The 21,699-nt window shown below is 41.3% G+C and overlaps 1 protein-coding gene and 1 long non-coding RNA gene across 8 annotated transcripts in view; both read left to right on the top strand.

The window, feature by feature from the left end:
* The window catches only part of LOC120990160, a 954,651-nt gene that overhangs the window by 115,763 nt on the left and 817,189 nt on the right, over positions 1 to 21,699 (top strand). The window lies entirely within an intron of this gene.
* The window catches only part of SORBS2 (sorbin and SH3 domain containing 2), a 247,820-nt gene that overhangs the window by 108,829 nt on the left and 117,292 nt on the right, over positions 1 to 21,699 (top strand). For 5 of the 7 annotated variants that reach the window (XM_040418738.1, XM_040418734.1, XM_040418733.1 and 2 more), the window contains exons 7-9: positions 833 to 1,378; positions 12,785 to 12,917; positions 18,480 to 18,652. In XM_040418738.1, the coding sequence (XP_040274672.1) occupies positions 833 to 1,378; positions 12,785 to 12,917; positions 18,480 to 18,652 (852 nt within the window). The remainder of the gene's footprint in view (positions 1 to 832; positions 1,379 to 12,784; positions 12,918 to 18,479; positions 18,653 to 21,699) is intronic. The other 2 variants (XM_040418736.1, XM_040418737.1) reach the window with 1 other exon arrangement.

Genomic DNA, 21,699 nt, shown 5'->3' with positions numbered 1-21,699 from the left:
TACATGGTAAGCAATTCTTTGGTGACAGATGTAACTGTACGGCTTCTGTTGGAGGCGTCCATTTAACATATACGTTTTTTGTATACATAAAACGTAACACAAAACCATGGTGAGAACTGAGCCTTAGATAACTCATAACTCAGATGGCCGTATGAACAGGTCCGCACCCGTTCCACAATTTTGCAGAACAGAGGCGAACCCATTCATTTTAATGGGGCCGCAAAAGATGCAGACATCACACCGTGTGCTGTCAGCATCCGTGTTTCCGTTTCCGCGGCTCCACTGAAAGCATAGAGCATGTCCTATTCTTGTCCGCAATCGCAAATACGTAAAACACTACGGCCATCTGAATGAGGCCTAAGATATTCTTCTTTATAAAACATCATGGCTGTTTCACATGCATACCAGTATTTTACGCCAAATAATGGAGAATGCCTTTAATTTGGCACATTTTGCAACTTTTAGTCACATCCCCTTTTCTAGACAGTTTTCAAACCTGTAGGTATGGTAAAGATTTGCAGTGCATCTTATTGAGCAATTTCAGAAGCTCAATGAAAAGGGAATAATTTCCCTTTAAAATGTTGGTTCCTTTTTTTTTATAGACATAGAACTGGATTCCTTCACATTGGTTTATACAACATGGCTAGAAAAGCAGAAGGATACATATTAGTGTATTGGTGTATTGTTTTCATGTGGTTTATATTGTTCTGGACTATACAAAATATAGCTTCCGTGAACTAATAATTTAACATTTCTAAACATGCTAATATATGCTTCTTCTTTTGTTTCTTTCCATGTTCTTTTCTGTTATATGGTTTCATATAAATAACAGGCACCCCCACCTCCCCCTAGACAAGGCAGTTATCAGAGGCCATCAACTAATTTCCAGCAGGGCGAGATAAGTGGGTATATAGTAAGTCCAACAAGTGTTCAGTCCAACAAGGGAAGCATGCTTTATTCTGCTATGTCGAGCACAAGCATGCAACAAAAGACTACTAGTCCACAGGTTTCATTTTCTAATGTTCAGTCAGAACACGTGAACAGTAAATTTCTGGAGCAGAAGCAGGATTCAAAAGAACGTAGAGTTTCCACCCTAAAATTAATTCTGAAAGAGTACTCTTCAGGTAACTCTCCCTCTAACACTTTCCCGAGAAAAGCCCATTCTTACGTTCAACAAAACTACTCACCCAACCTCTTGCCCCATAACCCTGTTCCTGAAAAACATACAGCTTCACTGTCTGTTGAGATAGCTTCAAAGCAGGACACCAAGGGAGAAGAGAATCCTGGATATCATGGACCTCCTGCAGCAATGTCTTTGGACACTTTCAAGGCCCCTGCTAGTATTTCTGGACAAAAGACTGCTACAGAGACACAAGTGGTATACTCATAGTTTCAAGTGTCTTGTCTAACAAGGAATGCAGTGCTGTGATCTAGTGCTTTAACCTAACCTAATAGTAAGAACGGGACCTAGAAATAGTGAATTGATCAAGTAGCATGAGACAGCATGTTGAAATTTCAGGGGGTCTGTGTATCAATGCAGAGGTGTCAGCTTCGTAGTACCCTCATATATCTACTGTATAAATGTTGTGTAAGAGAGATCAGTAATGTTACTTCACTTTAATATTCGCCAAAGCTTTAGCTACAAAATAGCTGTCAACTATTTTAGCATTGATGCAAAGACCCCTAAAGTGTTACTGTTTGCATTGTCCTAACGCTAATGTACTGTATAATAGCTCGAAAAGATGTCTATTCATATTTATATAATAACTGCTTCTGAGGGGACACATTTCTGCAACCTCTTAAATGGTGTTAAGGCCATGGGATTTCTTCCTTTCAGTGCAACATCAGATTATTACCCCTCATATCTTGGGGGCTCTAGAACATCGACATGTCAAACATTGAGATACTGTAGTCCAGACTGCAGTTATTCAGAATCTTAAGTCATTTTCTTTTATTATTGAAATACATTACTGATTTTGTTTCCAAACAGGGAATAATAGAAATTGGACTTGTGTGACTTTAATATGAGTTGTTTTTTATCTTGCATACTGCAAAAAAATCTGTGCTACCAAAGTAACAATTACAATGTAAAAAGTTCACGGTGTTTGCTTTGTTATACAGTACAGTATTATAGACTTTTAAAGGGAACCCAGCAGACTCCTAACACTGCATTTACATATGGTACAGAAAAAGTGTGCCATCAATTAGAGAAGGTATTGTGAATCTTTTTAGACTACTAGGAAAAATTGTTGTTTTTTAATCTGGCTCAGAAAAATCTGCCATATTTGTGAGCTTTGACTGCAACTCTTGCTCTCTGCAGTTGATTGACACTGTTCCGCAGCCTAGTTTCAGACACATACTGCCCATGATTCTGCACATGATGCTTGCTGGCACATGTACCTTGGCAAAGCCTAGCAGAAGTCGGCACATAGTTTTTTTTTACTGAGTTTGGAGGAAAAAATGGTGGTGCAGATAAGCCAATTAGCATATGGAATATGCATGCTTTGAATCAGATAGTACAGGTACTGGGCCCCTTTTTGAAAAAACTAATAACAGTGATGGAGACATAGTATAGCTAGTTTAGACTGAGCAGGTACAGCAGTTTGGCTAGGCAACTGCTGACTTTACACCCATTCTTTAAAGTTCTTGTATTCTATAAATGTCTATGTTGGTGTAGTTGGTGTAGGACCACTGTGTCAACAACAGATTTGGATTAGGGTTAAGCTTAAGGTCTTATCCTGACAGTACCCTGGCTTTCATCTTTTAACCCCATGTACTGGGATCTAGACTTTTCTGTGGGTAACCACCAGGCCGCTACCTCCTGGAGTAATCTCTGTGTGATTGACAGCTGACCCACAGGGGTCATTGAGCGCTCAGACAAAACTATAGTCAGGAACAGGCCAAGATCAGGGCAGACAGAGTATGAGCAATCCAATAAACATTTTGAGGTCAGGGTAGGCATTGAATGGTCAGTACAGCTCAGACAGAGGTCAGGTCAGACATCGGAGGGTCAGAATTATTTAACAAGAACGACATAACACAGAATTCTAAAAAAAGCTGCTCAAGTATTGTTTCAGGGAAATACAAGTTATTAAAGCAGACATGCCAGATTAGCTGACCAATCCTCCTTATAAATTTAGCAGTCTTCTAACCCCTTTGCAACCCCTGATGTAATAGTACATCAGTGGGGCACAAGTGGAGTATGGAGCAGAGTCATTAGCTGATCCCACTCCATATGCAGTGGATAGCGGCTACGTAATAAAGTCAACACCCAGACACAGGGACCGGAATAGGAGATAATCCAGGGGCTCTGATCAGTTGTTTTGATAGCCTGGGGCCTTGAGAGGGCTCCCAGGTCTGTCATAGTGAACACAAAGTCCTGCATAACCGAAACCAGATGGATCCATTATGCTTGGCCATAGACTTCTATTATGACCGATCAAAACGAAATGTCTCTTAATGGCTTCTGTTTTGCATTCCGTCTACGAATTCCGTTATAACGGAATCCATAACGGAATTCTTACACCATCCAAACCCCGAACCTGTAAAGTTCGGGTTCGCTCATCCCAAATCAGAATATATCATGTATAAGTCCCTTAAGGGGACAAAAAATCACAGAGAAAAAAATAGAAAAATATTTTTGAACAATTAAAGACCACAAAAATAGTAAAAATTCTTATCCCCGTCCTTTACCAATTTTACATATATACATAAACAAAAAAAACATAATAGATACAGCAGAGGCTGGAAATGTACAAACTATCAAGATGTAAAACATTTCTTCTGCATGGTGAATGCTGTGCAGGAAATCTTTTGGTCACCTTGGCCTTCCCAGAGAACTGAATAAAAAGTCATATATACCTCAAAATAGTCCAAATAAAATCTCCATCTCGCCCTTCAGAAAACAAACCTTTGCACAGCTCTTTAGATGAAAACATAAAAAAGTTGTGTCAGACTATGGTGCCGTAATGGTACTGACCCACAGAATATGCTTGTCATGTATTTTTTTGTGTATAGTGAACAACATAAAACCTCCAAAAACATGGTGGGAAACATTTATTTTTATTTATTTTTTGTTGTTTTTTTTTTTGTTTCACCTGGCAAATCATTTTTTTGCCCATTTTTCAATAAAAGATATAGTGAATAAAATGGTGCCATTTAAAAATACTATTTAACCCACAACAAAATTAAGCCATCAAAAGGTTGTATTAAGGAAAAATAAAAAAGTTATGGGTCCTGGAAGACGTGGAGGAAGAAACGAAAATGCAAAAACAAAAATTAGCCTGGAGTTAAAGATCTCAGCATTCAAGTGTTAAATTATTTCTTTTACAATATAAATGAAGTCTAATAAACTATCAGTACCACTAACAATATAATTGCAGCATATATTTATAGTAAATTCCATTAATACATCAGTGCCGGGAGACCTATAATTATACATCTCTAAAGGCTATCTACCTAATTCCTTTCAATGTTGTCAGTGGAAACATGTACTTTGCATTCTGCCAGGTTAAAGTGTGTAATTATTTGGAGACCTGTCACTTTAAGACCCATATCTGGAGCCACAATAGTGTTTGCTGTAAAATTACTATAATCACTTTCACTACAGCACAAACACGACTCTAAGCTTTGAACCCTACTATTAATCTATTTACCCTTATTCTGGATTTACACACTCTGACCAACAGCCAATTACCGTTCCTTCCCGACAACTGGCTGCTCGTTCAGTGAGCGTTAAGTGCTTCATTTACATCCACAGTACACCCTCCACAGTACATCCTCCACAGTACATCCTCCACAGTATGAGGACGGGCGATAGCAACTGCATTGTTTCTGTATAGCATCTGCTGCTCAGAATTGATTTAGCTGTCTGCATTAGCCTTTCCTGACATGGCGATTTTCAGTTTTTGCTTTTTTTTTTTACTCCCTGCCTCCCTGGAGCAATAACTTTTTATTATTGTTCAATTCACATAGTAGTATGAGAGCTTGTTCTTTGCGGGACAAATTGTACTTTTTAATGCCACCATTTAAAGGGAACCTGTCACATTGAACATGGTGTCTGAGCTGAAAGCTGAGCATATTGATATATGATTTTATGGGAAATGATTCAGAAAAACTTGTATTTCATTAAATTCCTGCTCATTCTGGGCTGTGAAGTCCAGTAGGAGGTCCTATCCGTGATTGACAGCCTTCCCTCTATGACTGTGTATACAGAGATAGCTGTCAATCACTGATAGGACCGCCTCCTGGACTTCACAGCCCAGAATGAGCAGGAATTTTAATGAATAAATTACAAGTTTTACTATATATCAGTCGGCTCAGCTCCTCCTGCTTTATAACATGCTGCTTGTAGCTTACATTGCATTTTCATGGTGACAGGTTCCATTTAATATTGAATATGATGTAGTTGGAAGTTGGGAAAAAATAATGCCAAGTAATCTTTATCTAATATGATGCATCTTCATGCATAAATCTTTGCAGTGATATGAGTAAAATGATATTTGTCTCCAATATTTCATTTGTCCACAAAGTAAAATCTGATGTGATTGCAAGTGATGTGTTTTTGGCCTCATGCACACGACCGTTGTTGTGTTCCCTGTCCGTTGTTCCGTTTTCAGTGATTTTCTGCGGACCCATTGACTTTCAATGGGTCCGTTGAAAACTCGGATAATGCACCGTTTGTCATCCGCGTCCGTGATCAGTGTTTCCAGTCCGTCCCAAAAATATGACCTGTCCTATTTTTTTCATGGATAACGGTTCGCGGACCCATTCAAGTCAATGGGCCCGTGAAAAAACACGGGGGCACACAAAATTGTCATCCGCGTCCACGCATCCGCGTCCGTTTTTTTCCTATCATTTGTATGGCAAACTTGACTTAATTTTTTTTTCACTTTCCTTCATGTCTGGTGATCCTCCAAAAATCAAGGAAGACACACGGAAACAAAAACTGAAACGGATCACGGAACAACGGAACCCCGTTTTGCGGACCGCGAAAAAATACTGTCGTGTGCATGAGGCCTTAATGAGTTGTTTCAAGTCAGTTTAAGATTTCACCCATCTATAAGGCCTCATGCACACGACCGTTATGTGCATCCGTGGCCGTTGTGGCGTTTTCCGTTTTTTTTTCGCGGACCCATTGACTTTCAATGGGTCCGTGGAAAAATCGGAAAATGCACCGTTTTGCAGCCGAGACCGTGATCCGTGTATCCTGTCCGTCAAAAAAATATGACCTGTCCTATTTTTTTGACGGACAACGGTTCACGGACCTATTCAAGTTAATGGGTCCGTGAAAGAACATGGATGCACACAAGATTGGCATCCGTGTCCGTGATCCGTGGCCGTAGGTTACTTTAATACAGACGGATCCTAAGATCCGTCTGCATAAAAGCTTTTTCATAGCTGAGTTTTCACTTCGTGAAAACTCAGAACCGACAGTATATTCTAACACAGAGGCGTTCCCATGGTGATGGGGACGCTTCAGGTTAGAATATACTAAAAGAACTGTGTACATGACTGCCCCCTGTAGTTAACACATTGGTGGCCAGTGGGCCCCCCCCTGTAGTTAACACATTAGTGGCCAGTGCGGCCGGCCCCCCCTCCCTCCCTTGTAGTTAACTCATTGGTGGCCAGTGGGCCCCCCCCTGTAGTTAACACATTGGTGGCCAGTGCGGCCGCCCCCCCCCTCCCTCCCCTGTAGTTAACTCATTGGTGGCCAGTGGGCCCCCCCCTGTAGTTAACACATTGGTGGCCAGTGCGGCCGGCCCCCCCTCCCTCCCTTGTAGTTAACTCATTGGTGGCCAGTGGGCCCCCCCCCCTGTAGTTAACTCGTTGGTGGCCAGTGGGCCCCCCTCCCTCCCCTGTAGTTAACTCGTTGGTGGCCAGTGGGCCCTCTCCCCTCCCTCCCCCTCCTAATTAAAATCTCCCCCCCCCCCTATCATTGGTGGCAGCGGAGAGTACCGATCGGAGTCCCAGTTTAATCGCTGGGGCTCCAATCGGTAACCATGGCAACCAGGACGCTACTGCTGTCCCGGTTGCCATGGTTACTTAGCAATTTGTAGAACCATTATACTTAGCTGCGATCTCTGCGTCCGGCCAGGAGCTCCTCCTACTGGTAAGTGACAGGTCATTAAGCAATGCGCCGCACATACCTGTCACTTACCAGTAGGAGGAGCTCCCTGCCGGACGCAGACATCGCAGCTCTCAGGTAAGTATAATGGTTATACAAATTGCTAAGTAACCATGGCAACCGGGACAGCAGTAGCATCCTGGTTGCCATGGTTACCGATCGGAGCCCCAGCGATTAAACTGGGACTCCGATTGGTACTCTCCGCTGCCACCAATGATGGGGGGGAGATTTTAATTAGGAGGGGGAGGGAGGGGAGAGGGCCCACTGGCCACCAACGAGTTAACTACAGGGGAGGGAGGGGGGGCCCACTGGCCACCAACGAGTTAACTACAGGGGAGGAAGGGGGGCCCACTGGCCACCAATGAGTTAACTACAGGGGAGGGGGGGGCGGCCGCACTGGCCACCAAAGTGTTAACTACAGGGGGGGGGCTGCCCCCTGCTGCCTGGCAGCACCTGCCAGGCAGCAGGGGGCAGTCATGTACACAGTTATTTTAGTATATTCTAACCTGAAGCGTCCCCATCACCATGGGAACGCCTCTGTGTTAGAATATACTGTCGGATTTGAGTTTCACGATGTAACTCAAATCCGACGGTATATTCTAACATAGAGGCGTTCCCATGGTGATGGGGACGCTTCTAGTTAAAATATACCATCGGATTGGAGAAAACTCAGATCCTATGGTATATTAACTCTTGACTTTACATTGAAAGTCAATAGGGGACGGATCCGTTTGAAATTGCACCATATTGTGTCAACGTCAAACGGATCCGTCCCCATTGACTTGCATTGTAATTCAGGACGGATCCGTTTGGCTCCGCACGGCCAGGCGGACACCAAAACGATGTCCGTGGATCCTCCAAAAATCAAGGAAGACCCACGGACGAAAAAACGGTCACGGAAAAACGGAACCCGTTTTTGCGGACCGCAAAAAAATACGGTCGTGTGCATGAGGCCTAAAGCAATAAATTTGGCTAAGGCCTTATTCACATGACAGTGAAAAATGGCCGTGTGGTGACCGTTTTTATAAAGGCCATTTTCAGAACAATGACAGTCTATGGGGGTATTCATACGTCATTTTTTTTTTTTGTAACGGACTGTGAATACCAGACATCAAAAAATAGGACCATGTCCTATTTTATCAGTTTTAACAGCCCGATAGCCTCCATTCAATTCAAGGGGCTGTTTTTCAAAAAGACATCCGTGAAAAATTGACCATTTTACAGTTTTTAACGGCCATTTTTTTTCATCACTGTCATGTGAATAAGGCCTGAACATAGGGGGAGATTTATATACGCAGGTTTGTGAGTTTTTAAATGCAAACACCATTGAGTCAAAAGTGGAGTTTTTACATTGCCCTCAGCACTTGCAAAAAGGGCCATTGACCCGTCACATTTATCTTCATTTACGTCGATGATCTGGCGGAAAAGGTGACTGAAATCTACTCCAGTGGGCATAGATTTCAGTTAGGCACACAGGCTGATGGAGGATAAATTGAATTTATGATGAGGCCCGCGCCTGGCTTTCTTTGGTGGCACAGGGGATATCAAGACCAAGAACATAAATCTCCCCCTCAGAGGTGATATCTATGCAGCGGAGCCCAAGTTGGTTATATCCTTTATTTTAGGTGAGAGAATGTTAGTAGAGATGCCCTCTCCTCAAGCTCTACAATTAGCTTTTTGGGAGAAATTGTCAGGTTTTGAGGAATAAACCCAAGTTTCCGTGCCTGTGTATAACATGTAAAATGAGTGCTTTAAACTTTTGAAAGGGCCCTGTCGATTCTTTGCTAATAAACTGCATGCAAATAGCATATTTTGGAGCAGCACAGGGAAGGTTCAGAGCTAAAGGTGCACTGCACATATATACGTAAGAGAAACAACGTCCAAACCAGATGGTTTTGGCTGGACTGGCTATCTTACGTGTATGGTGCTGTTTATGAGCTGATCTTTAAGGCTACTTTCACACTGGCGTTTTGGTTTCTGTTTGTGAGATCCGTTCAGGGATCTCACACGCGGTCCAAAACGGATCAGTTTTGCCCTAATGCGTTCTGAATGGAAAAGGATCCGTTCAGAATGCATCAGTTTGCCTCCGATCAGTCTCCATTCCGCTCTGTAGGCGGACACCAAAATGCTGCTTGCAGCGTTTTGTTGTCCGCCTGACGATGCGGAGGCAAACAGATCCGTCCTGACACACAATGTAAGTCAATGGGGACGGATCCGTTTTCACTGACACAATAGGCTATGGTACAGATAATACAAACGGATCCGTTCTGCACAGATTCATGCGGTTGTATTATCTGAACGGAAGCGTTTGTGCAGATCCATGACGGATCCGCACCAAATGTGAGTGTGAAAGTAGCCTTTAATCGTAAGCAAGAATATCTGCTGCCAGAGGTGCCTGACAGTAACTTAATCTCCTCTCCCTGTTGAGACGCATGCACACTCTGTCAAGGTGAGAGTACATCTCTGTTAGGGTGGTGGTGCTGTCAGAGAGATTTTGACAGTTATTACTGTTGGCCTGCAGTTCTAGGCTTGAATCTGACCATAGGTACATTTGCATGGAATTTACATGTCCTCCCCAAGCTTCCCGAGTACTTGTTCTCATAGTCCAGAAATACACTATACATAGCTGAATTGCATGTGCCTAAGGAAAAAGATGTGTATGGCATGTACAGTATGTACATTAGACTAAACCCCACTAAAGGCAGGGACAGAGTGAGTGTATTGTACGCAGTGCTGTGTCATGCGGCGCAATATATATAAAATGAGAAATAATCTTGACTGTGTATTTTATATTTTTTGTATTTTACTCCTGTGATATTTGTTTGGTTTAATAACGCATCTATTTAAGAAATAAAGAGATTTACCAAGCATTGCTAACTGCTGAGGTTAAAATGCTTTTGCAAACTGTGTGCACAATAAATGCTATAACAGCTGTGGGAACAGCAAGCAATTGCAGTACATTGACCTAGCCTGCCGTTACAGTTAATTGCTTCCAGTCTGTGGGGATATTATCATCCGTCAAGAAGCATGCTGCATGTACAGGTGCTAAATGTCCTGCATGCATCAATATGAGTGCATATTGAGTGCTAGCGTTGCTCTGTTGATGAGGTGAATAATATGGACTGCTGGTGTCCCACAGTCACAATGACCCTACACAATTCTACTCAATCCTACATAGTAACATAGTACATAAGGCTGAAAAAAGACATTTGTCCATCCAGTTCGGCCTGTCATCCTGCAAGTTGATCCAGAGGAAGGCAAAAAAAAAACTTACCTTACTTACCCACATACACACGTTTTCTCCCAGTCCGAGCATTCTCATTTTATATACTAACCTTTTATGTGGTACAGTGTCAAATGCTTTGGAGAAGTCCAGATATACGACATCCATTGATTCGCCGCTGTCAAGTCTAGAACTTACCTCCTCATAGAAACTGATTAAATTAGTTTGGCATGAACGATCCCTCACGAAGCCATGCTGATATGGCGTTATTTGCTTATTTCCGTTGAGATGCTCTAACATAGCATCTCTCAGAAAACCTTGAAACAGTTTACCCACAACAGATGTTAAACTTACCGGCCTATAGTTTCCAGGCTCTGTTTTTGGACCCTTTTTAAATATTGGCACCACATTTGCCATGCGCCAATCCTGTGGGACATTCCCTGTCAGTATAGAGTCCGCAAATATCAGAAATAAGGGTCTGGCTATGACATTACTTAATTCCCTTAGGATACGGGGGTGTATGCCATCCGGTCCTGGCGATTTGTCTATTTTAATCTTTTTAAGTCGCTGTTGTACTTCTTCCTGGGTCAGACAGGACACTTTTAATGGGGAACTTATTTTTACATTCTGCATGTTATCTGACAGTTTATTTTCCTCAGTGAATACATTGGAGAAAAAAATATTTAGCAGCTTTGCTTTCTCCTCGTCGCTCTCTGCGACTCCCCCCTCATTACTCTTTAAAGGGCCGACACCTTCAGATTTATACTTTTTAACATATATATAATTGAAGTACATTTTAGGGTTAGTTTTACTCTCTTTGGCAATTAATCTCTCGGTCTCAAGTTTGGCCGCTTTTATTTGTTTTTTACATGTTCTATTTTTTTCCTTATAGTTTTTCAGTGCTTCCGTGCTACCCTCCTGTTTTAGTGATTTATATGCTTTCTTTTTGTCATTTATTGCTTTCTTTACAGTTCTGTTTATCCACATTGGTTTCTTTTTGTTCCTTAACCTTTTATTCCCATACGGTATGTACCTCTCACAATGAGATTTTAGGATGTTTTTAAAGATATCCCATTTTGTGGCTATATTTTTATATTTGAGGACTTTGTCCCAGTTAGTTAGGCCTATGGCCTCTCTTAGTTGGCTAAATTTAGCTTTTTTGAAGTTTGGTATTTTTGTTCCTCCCTGTAGAAATGCTCTTTTGAATGATAATTGGAAGGTTATTACTTTATGGTCACTATTTCCCAGGTGTCCCCCAACCTGCATGTCTGTTGTTTTGTCAGGCCTATTGGTTAATACTAATTCCAGTATGGCCGTCCCTCTAGTCGGGTCCTGAACCAGTTGGGAGAGGTAATTGTCTTTGGTTATTACCAAGAACCTGTTTCCCTTATGAGATATACAAGTTTCAGTTTCCCAGTCTATATCTGGGTAGTTGAAGTCCCCCATAATAACCACCTCATTATGATTTGCCGCCTCGTCTATCTCGTTTAGTAGTAGATTTTCTGTGGACTCTGGTATATAATGTGGTTTATAGTAAACTCCTATTAGTAATTTATTGTTGTTTTTAGCTCCATGTTTCTCTACCCACAGTGACTCCACATGTTCATGTCCCTCACTCATATCTTCACGGAGTGTGGGCCTTAGACAAGACTTTACATAAAGGCAAACCCCTCCCCCTCTCCGGTTTATTATATATTCTGTATATTAAAAAAATAAAATAGCATGAGATACTTATAAAATATATGAGTGACGGGCAACCAGAAGCTAGATAGGTTCTTCTAGAGCTGGTAGATTGGAGGGGATTCACCAATGCCATGAACAGGTGCCCTGTTTACAGTGAAGAGGTGGCCACACGTACATGTTCAACTTCCATTATAGTGAACAGGAGATATGGATGCAGCTGGGACTACATATAAGGTCACCGCTTTGCTGTAAACATGGGATGACACAAGACTTTGAATGTAATGTGTGACCACGAGATGGCGTCAAGGGCCACATCTGAGTCCCCCATAATGTACTAGGTTGCCTGCTATTGCTGCTTATGGGGCAGCTTATGAGGAAGGAGACAACTTTCTGATGCATAACATAGATGGACAGTGTTGTTTGCTCAGCCCTTATTTTATTGATTGAGCTCACACAGAAGAATTGGTTCATATTTCTGGTAATCAAATATAATCTATTACACTGTGTGTAGTTTGTTCTTGGTTTTTTTTTGTGTTAAAAATTAACATACTAACACATATACTCCTTGTGTAGCGAATATTTTGTGTTACTTTATGGCAATTAAATGGTGGTTTTATGGTTTGTTTAGCTGACCAGACTTAATTTTCTACACAGTACATTAGTTACATAGTTAAGAATAATGCAGCTCACTCTTGAATATGACTCTTCAAACTAACTTTTTTTTTATAAATACTTTCTCCTTTTTTTAACAGACTCCAGTCACAGTTAATGGGAATTCAGGGAGCCCAGCCAGTCCCATGAGTCACTTTCAAAGACCATTCTCTCCAACATATCCCTCCCCACCATCACACAACTCTTTGGTCATGCAACACAACAGAACATTAGGTGGGTTCAAACTGCATTTTTTATATGTGCTGCACTTAATTTGTATAATAGGTAAGGCCGAAATAGTCATTGCAGATAACTTGTTCTTCTTTTAAAGCATGTGTTTTCAGTGTTTGTACGTTACTGTTCATTGCACTAGTTTATATATATATATATATATAAAGAAAGAAAAAGAAAAAAAAAACTGCAGCACTTCCAATGTAGTGAAAAGAAAATGAGGTCCTTTATTCACCCGTGAGACGTTTCAGTCCACTTACTGGGACCGTTATCAAACCCCTGGGACCGTTATGGCTGAAACGTCGCACGGGTGAATAAAGGACCTCATTTTCTTTTCACTGCATTGGAAGTGCTGCAGTTTTTATTTTTTTATTTATTTGACGATAGGTTCCGTCTGTACTGCTGGTACTCCAGACTTCAAGTACGGTTGGTGCTGCCTTGGACTTTCTTTTTATATAAACAGTAAAAGGCTGTATAGATTTGACCACTTCCATCGCAGCCAGAAGTGTACCTATGTCTTCTTAAATGGTATGGCAAATCTTCTACATCAGGGATACCCAACCTGCGGCCCTCCGGCTGTTGAAAACCGACAACTCTGAGCATGCCTTGATAGCTGTAGGCTGTCCAGGCATGATGGAACTTGTAGTTTTGCAACAGCTGGAGGGCCGCAGGTTGGGCATTCCTGTTCTACATCATTACTATATAATCCACAAAGGTTATAGAGTTCCTCCACAGGATCCAGGTGAATGAGGCACAGCTCTGCCATCCTACACCCACCCTACCTGATCTTTCAATGATATGTTACTCCACTATATCTGACCCATCTTCTGCGGTCTGAAAGTTAGCAAGTAGCAGAGAAAGAATCAAAAAGTGAATAACACATTACCCCAGAAACAGACTACACCAGTAGTGTTTGTTTGTAGTCTGTAACCATGGAGACACATACTGTAGGTAAGCAAAGGTTCTGTAGATGAAAAACACTGTTGGGTATTTTATTCAAGACTTGCAAACAAGAACATCGGTGTATTTGCTTTTTTCTTTTCATTTACAAGCATTGGACCCCAAAAAAGGATTACAAAAGTGAACAAAGCATTTAAGTTCTTTCACTTGCAACAAAACGAGAGTATATAATCCTTGCTAACATTTGGTTAAAAGACTGTATTTTGTGTGTTACCTTCTGTTATATATTTTCTTTTGAGTTGTCCCTAATGCTTAATGTTCCTAATCAGATTTTACTGGATACATTCACTAACAGAGTGCCAATTCAGCCAAAGAGTGATTTCTTTCTCTCAGTTCTATTAAAAACTACATCATGTGGCTTTTCATCTTGCGCATATCACCGCACTCACATAAGTAATGTTCTTCGGATAAGTTATAAAAGCTTTATGCATGTTTATATAGAAATTAATGGCTTACCTGGTGGTTTACAGTACAGTGTTAGCACTGGGAACTACACTGCGCTGTTGTTCATGTCAGAACACTACCACGCTTGTATCCAGCATGTTAGTGGTATATTAAAACGCGCTGATATAAAGGGAAGGCCATCTCTATGTAAGAACTTTACAATAATCAGCTTAGTTTGAAAGACTGTATCACAGGGCTGGCTATAGGCAGATGTAGAAGATCACATCTTTATACACCTTTATAGCAGGCATGTTTCTTTCAAGGACAAATGAATAAAATGTTAAGCAGACAGAAGTCTTGTATTGCCAACGTATATTATCATTCACATTTAATTTTCAAACAATGCTCAATCAAAATGGCCAAAAACTACATTTTCCCCAGACTTTTATGATATTACATGGCAGCATTGCATCTTAGGCTAGAGTACTTGCATTCACCAATACGAAGGTGTTATGTGGGATATTACAAACCAGGACCAAGAACAGCAGGCGTTGGGGCTACAGATGGCTGATGTTTGTTCAGCTTTACTGCTCCCATGTATATATTCCTATAAGCTGCCTATTAGAGTTCTGACATGATTTCTGGTATTAAACCCATCAAGAAAAATGTCTCGGGACCCACACCTCAATGTCTTGAGAACATGTATGTCCACCTTTATTTTCATCGCGATGTTTACCAAGAGAAGAAATCATCAGTCTAGGTTTAATAGGTTAAGTGTAAATCAACCCATAAAAATAGACCTTCATGACAAGTAGTTGACTCCAACGTCATCTCCAAATTAGGCTGTCTTCTGCTGCATCTAAGGGCTCCATTGTATTAGGGAGACATTGAGGAGCATTTGCTAATGAATTCACGCCATAATAGTGGCTTAAAAAAGTCTCAAATTATGGTGCACACCCTATGTGCTCAATCATTTGTGACTTTTGAAGGAACGAGGATTTGCGTCAGAGGGTAGGGCTTTGTGCGGCCCAACGGATTTGCTATAACATTACTTCTAAACTGGCGTAAGTTATAGTTGAAGAATATGCTGACCCCTAGATGATAGACTTCAGTTTCTGGCACACAGACTGCCAGAGTTGCACCTAATTTATTAAGAGACAATTAAAAAATTTGGCGCTTCTCACTCAGGGATAAGGGAACACAAGTCTTGATAAATGTCCCTCATTATGTCAGCATGAGCTCACTGGAGGGTCTTCTTATTGATGTCAATGTTGGGCTGTACTTTCTAATTAAAACACAAGATGGAGAGATAGAAGGTACCTTTCTTGTACAGTCTTTTGGAGTTTTGTGCCATATGTATGACTGCTGTCCTAGTTCACCACCTGCTAAGCTATTTTTGATGCCATGATTATATACTTAGTGACTGATTTGTTTTCAACCTTTAATAAGAAATGCAATTATCAGTGTGACAATAGTGTGGATGGGTGTAAAGAGGTGTGTCAGGAGGCTGTTCCTATGTGAATATGTCCTATGTGCTGCATCAGGAATGTGGTTAATTTCAGCGTAACTACAAAGAAGAAATTCGGAAACAAAAGAGACCTCTGATATTCTGCCAGAATCAGACAATTGTCTCCTACGTGCGCTATTTGAAACACTTATTGTTCTAGACTTTGCTTTTCACTGGCCTCCAGGGCTCACCCTAATTTGTATAACCTTTTATACTCGTGAGCTGAAGAATGAAATATTCCATTGTGGTGCAGGAGGATGTTGTATGACTGTTGAGGGGAATGAATGATGGGAAATCTTTATTCTCTTCCTTTTAAACTGGCAATAAAAAAAGATCTAATATCATGGCTCTATTAGTAGTAAAAACCATGCTAACGTCTCTGATGTGTACGATATTTGGTTACACGAGTGACGCTTGATCTCTGCTGGCTTGTGAAGAAACACAACAAACAGTATTTCATATTCTCTCATCCGTCCTGTCCAGATCACTCTGTCTGCGCCTGCAACATCTCCTTGACAGAAAATAACAAGCTGGTCATGCTTTTCAATAGGGATCTCTAGACTTCTTATCTTCTTTTATGCATTATGATGGCAGGAATTTTCACAACGATTCCTGCTATAGATAAAGTGTGCACTTCACATTGAATGACAGATGATAAAGAAGGCACATGCCAGGACTAGAATCTGAGATAGGGACCGTCCTGACCACATTTGTACACTGAACAAAAATATAAACGCAACACTTTCGGTTTTGCTCCCATTTTGCATGAGCTAAACTCTCAAAGATCTAAAACATTTTCTACATACACAAAAGACACATTACTCTCAAATATTGTTCACAAATCTGTCTAAATCTGTGTTAGTGAGCACTTCTCCTTTGCTGAGATAATCCATGGCCAGCATACTCACCGGACATGTCGCCCACTGAGCATGTTTGGGATGCTCTGGATCGGCGTATACGACAGCGTGTTCCAGTTCCTGCCAATATTCTGCAACTTCGCACAGCTATTGAAGAGGAGTGGACCAACATTCCACAGGCCACAATCAACAACCTGATCAACTCTATGCGACGGAGATGTGCTGCACTGCTTGAGGCAAATGGTGGCCATACCAGATACTTACTGCTTTTCTCCCTCCCCCCCCCCCCAGTAAGGCAAAACTGTGCACATTTCAGAGTGGCTTTTTATTGTGGGAAGTCTAAGGCACACCTGTACAATATTCATGCTGTATAATCAGCACCTTGATATGCCACACCTGTGAGGTGGGATGGATTATCTCGGCAAAGGAGAAGTGCTCACTAACACAGATTTAGACAGATTTGTGAACAATATTTGAAAGTAATGGGTCTTTTGTGTATGTAGAAAATGTTTCAAAGCTTTGAGTTCTGCTCATGCAAACTGGGAGCAAAACTGAAAGTATTGCGTTTATATTTTTGTTCAGTGTATATGTATACCCAGAGTTGGGCTTCAAAATATGGCTTAGGCTTTTCTGTCTGTAGGCTTTCCTGCTGTACATGAAGTTCTTTGTAACTCTACACCCATGTACTGTATGGTACTGCACTGGGCAGTGTGTCATAGAAGTAGTGCTTCAAGAGGATACTACCTTTGTAAAGAATCCAACTGAAAAAAACCTCTGTATGCCTCAGTCTAAATTCTGAGACATATGGAGGTACATCAGGGCCCATAGACCTGTACCTATGCTGTATTACAACTACATTATGTACAACTCATGAGACATAAAGTCCTAATGTTTTTATCCAAATTTCATCAGAGTAAGCTCTTGTGTTCTGGGACATTTGGTACAATGCTCCTCTGCAGCATTTCTGACTTTGTGGTCCCAGTTAAGTGAAGTTACTACAGGCCTTAAGTGAAGTGATTTTGAAGTTACTACAGGCCTTCAGCATTTTATTACAGTCATAAACCATTTTAATAGGGTCCCTCAGCTTGTTATAGCCCATACAGTCCCATATACAATCCCTAATGCACTTAAGTGTAGGAACTTATTACCTGCCATACTTCTGGTTGAATACTGGCACTCATGAATATCATTGCTATTATCTGATAGTAAAGATGCTGCTGCTATCTGATGTGTAAGATGTGTAATGTGGCCATACACATTAGATGAATGTCTGTCAGATCTGACTATTTGACCAAGACTGGTCAACAATCTTATTTTATGGAGATGCCTTGACTTTCCACTAATGGCAGAAAGAAATTTTAGGTGTGTTGGATTTCAACATGCCCAATCCTTTTGTTCTTATTGGTGATAATCTGCTGCCAGAGTTGTCTGGCAGTGGCTTACTTCCCTCTCCCTACTAAGAACACATGCACATTTTGCAGAGTCAAGGAGGCATCAATCGGAAAAGCTGTTGGCCCAATGAGCATTCACCTGACAGCTATCTAACATGTATGCTCACCATTGGTTTGGTAAATTTTCAGTTTGGAATTATAACCTGCTTTTTGTGATATTTTTGAAGCTAGTGGTATGTATTCGTTTGGAGTGTTGCTCATTTAGGAAGTCAGCCTGTAATTGCTTACTAGTTTATATATTTAGCTGAAATATGCTGTAATGTATAAAAAAAAACTGGATTATTTGACAACTGAAGTGGGACTTTTGACCATCTGAAATACCGAGTATTTGAACTGACTAACAGTACAGTATGATAATCTTGTCAATGAAAATCCAATTAAATTGTCATTTTCCCTTGTGGTGCAGACTCTACAGAGTCTTTCTCCCAGCATTACCAGTCAGATGTGACCCGGAACAGCAGCACTATACCAATCTGCAGGACCTCAGAAGAGGAGAAAAAAGTCACTGTAATTAAAGCGCCACACTATGCAGGGATTGGACCTGTCGATGAATCAGGAATACCGACAGCTATTAGAACGGTAGGAGTCAAATTATGTTTTTAATAGTTGATAAATTCAGTATTTTCCCATCACAGAATACTAGATTATCAGGCTAGTAGCTCCAATACACTAATAAAGAGTTCTTAAAAGAAACTTTGTTTCTTTTTTTCCTTTTATATGTTATTGTAAGGCTCCTTTCACATCACCGTTTCTCCTTTCCGTTCTCCGGCTCCGCTGAGGAGCAGGAAGGAGAACGAAAAGGACGGATTCTGAAGATAACTGAGACCTAACTGAGTGTAACGGAGCCTAAAGACCCCATAGACTATAATGGGGTCCATTCGGTGTCCGCTCAGAATGTGATTTTCGAGCGGAGACGAAAGTCCTGCATGCAGGACTTTCGTCTCCGCTCAAAAATCATATTCTGAGTGGACACCGAACAGCCCCAATTATAGTCTATGGGGTCTTTAGGCTCCGTTACACTCAGTTAGGTCTCAGTTATCTTCAGAATCCGTCCTTTCCGTTCTCTAGCTCCTCAACGGAGCCGGAGAACGGAAAGGAGAAACGGTGATGTGAAAGGAGCCTAAGTGGAAATTGGATTGGGGAATTAATGGATATTCACCTAAATCTAACGTTCTAAAGATTCTGTTCACCTTTCAGCACCATATTCCTGTTTACAGTATTAAACTATGTTAAAAAATTCATTAACTTCAAGTATAATGTATTACCTATCCTGTAGTGCAGGGATGCCTAACCTGCAGCCCTCCAGCTGTTGCAAAACTACAACTCCCAGCATGCCCTGAGAGCTGTAGGCAGCTGGAGGGCTGCAGGTTGGACATCCCTGCTGTAGGGCAACAATTTTGTTGCAACTTTGCCTTTATGTGGCATAAAAGTAAATCTAGGCCAGCTATGAGCTGACCTGGGTATGCGCTATAATTGGCATGATTATAGTAAATTTGTGGGTGTGCCGGAGGCCAGACTCTCTTCTGATAAGCCAGCCCACTTTTTTTAAAATGCTGTGTAGTGTAAAAGCTCAAAAAGCTTTAACATTTTGTGCAAATCATGGTTGTGAAAAAAAAAAATTTTTATGCCAGTTTTCTGGCGCAAACGCCATGATGAATTTCCGCACTGATTAGGATAGAATACACTTTTTTCCCTGCAACTTCTTAGGCGCCATAGAAATCTATACATTTTGCAGTCTGCATTCCACTGATCCAGAAAACATGGATACCGGTTGTATGCATGCTGCATCACGGTGCGGACCCATTGACTTCAGTGGGTCCATGTTCCATATGTTGAGTCAGTGGTCTGCATGTTGCAAAAAGTATAGGACATGTCCTATCTTTTACAGTGAAGCTGCACGGAAGCAGAAGTGCACAGAAGCCCTTCTATGAGACCAGCTAATATATGTGATGAAAATATATGCTAATTAGTATGTCTAAAATCAGCTGCCATCAGAAAGAATTCCTTTTTGTAAGAAATGCTAATTTCAATATTTTTCCCAAACACCAAAAGCTGTTTAAATTAGCTTTCCTCACAAAGAACATAAAGTAATTCTTTCTGATGCCAGCTGATGCCTAGCCTACAATAGTCATCACATATACTAAGTGGTCTCCATAGTAGAAATAGTACCCAGCCAGATGTCCCCCAAGACCTCTCAACTAGAAAAACTGATTCTGCCCTGAGAAAGGGCTTTTTCCTGGAAGAGCTATTTACACAGTTTTTGGGGGTAGCCTCAAACTGTTTAATTAATGCTTTTTTATAATAAGATTTTCACCTGGTGATAGCCTCAAACTGTCCAATCAGTGCTTTTTCATGATAGAATATTTTATCTAATGCTTTTCTGGAATAAAGACATGCAAGTTAGTCTCCTTCCCAAACACACATCTTACATCTGTTGGTATCAGATAGGCTTAGAAAATCTCATATGAACAGAAAACGCAGCCCAGAACAACATACTAGTCTTTCTCTTATTTTAGTGAAATTCGTAATGAACCCTGTTCGGTACAGATCAATTCGTTCATCCTTATCTTATTAGCACATATTTGTCTCATGCATGAGGTGTGCTCTGAATCACATACCTGTTCTATATTGAATACATTTTAGTGGACACACTGTACATATATTTATTACTTTATAAAATGTAGCATAAATTATAATATTGTACATAAACACATACATCAAAAAGATGCTCATGGTCCCGTCATACACCAAAAGGATTAATAGTAGAAAAGATATAATAACATAAATATTTATTGGGTCAGTAGATTCTGTGACACTTGTGTTACATATGTATTTATATAAATTGCAGTGCGTTTATTAGGAGTCATGATTTTTATAAAGGCTGAATATCTGGTTATAAATCCATGCAGACTATACCAGGATAAGGCCACAGCACATCACCATAAACCCTCTCAAAAATAGTTATGATGTTAGTTATATGTCTCATTTGTGGCATCCAAAAGTTGTGGGAACAATGACATATATTAGAAAACAGACTAGGACATTGCCAATTACCACAGCATGTGCCAAGACTGGTACTTGTTGATTTCTCTGCCAATTGCAGTATTCCACCTTAACCTGTTACCGACACAGGGCGTACCTGTACGCCCTGATGTCCTGGTACTTAAGGACACAGGGCGGCGGGCGGTGATCGGAACTGGGAGCCTGCTGAGATCATTCAGCAGGCACCCTGGGTCAATGCCGAGGGGGGTTCTGTGACCCCCCCATATCGGCGATCGCTGCAAACCGCAGGTCAATTCAGACCTGCGGTTTGCAGCGCTTTCGGAAGTTTCTGATCCACGCGGTCACGAAACTTCAAAATGCCTTTTTTTAATGTTTACACACCCCCCCTGCAGCCCTCTTTGTGATGTGTCTGCGGGTCCAGCAGACACCAGACACATCGGGTGGTGCGGGAGGGCGGGCGCGGCGATCATCCGCCTGCCCTCCCTCTCATTTTCAGGATGGCCGAGCGGTTAGCAAGCAGAGTATCAGCACATTGCTGACACTCTGCTTGAAACGGCTGACATCATCACACAGATGTCAGCCATTTAACCCCTTCTATGCCGCGGTCCGTAGGGACCGCTGTA

This window comes from Bufo bufo, chromosome 2 (assembly GCF_905171765.1).
Source record: "Bufo bufo chromosome 2, aBufBuf1.1, whole genome shotgun sequence".
Lineage (NCBI taxonomy): Eukaryota > Metazoa > Chordata > Amphibia > Anura > Bufonidae > Bufo > Bufo bufo.
The sequence above is the reverse complement of the archived record's forward strand: the minus strand, read 5'-3'. Positions and strand labels throughout refer to the sequence as shown.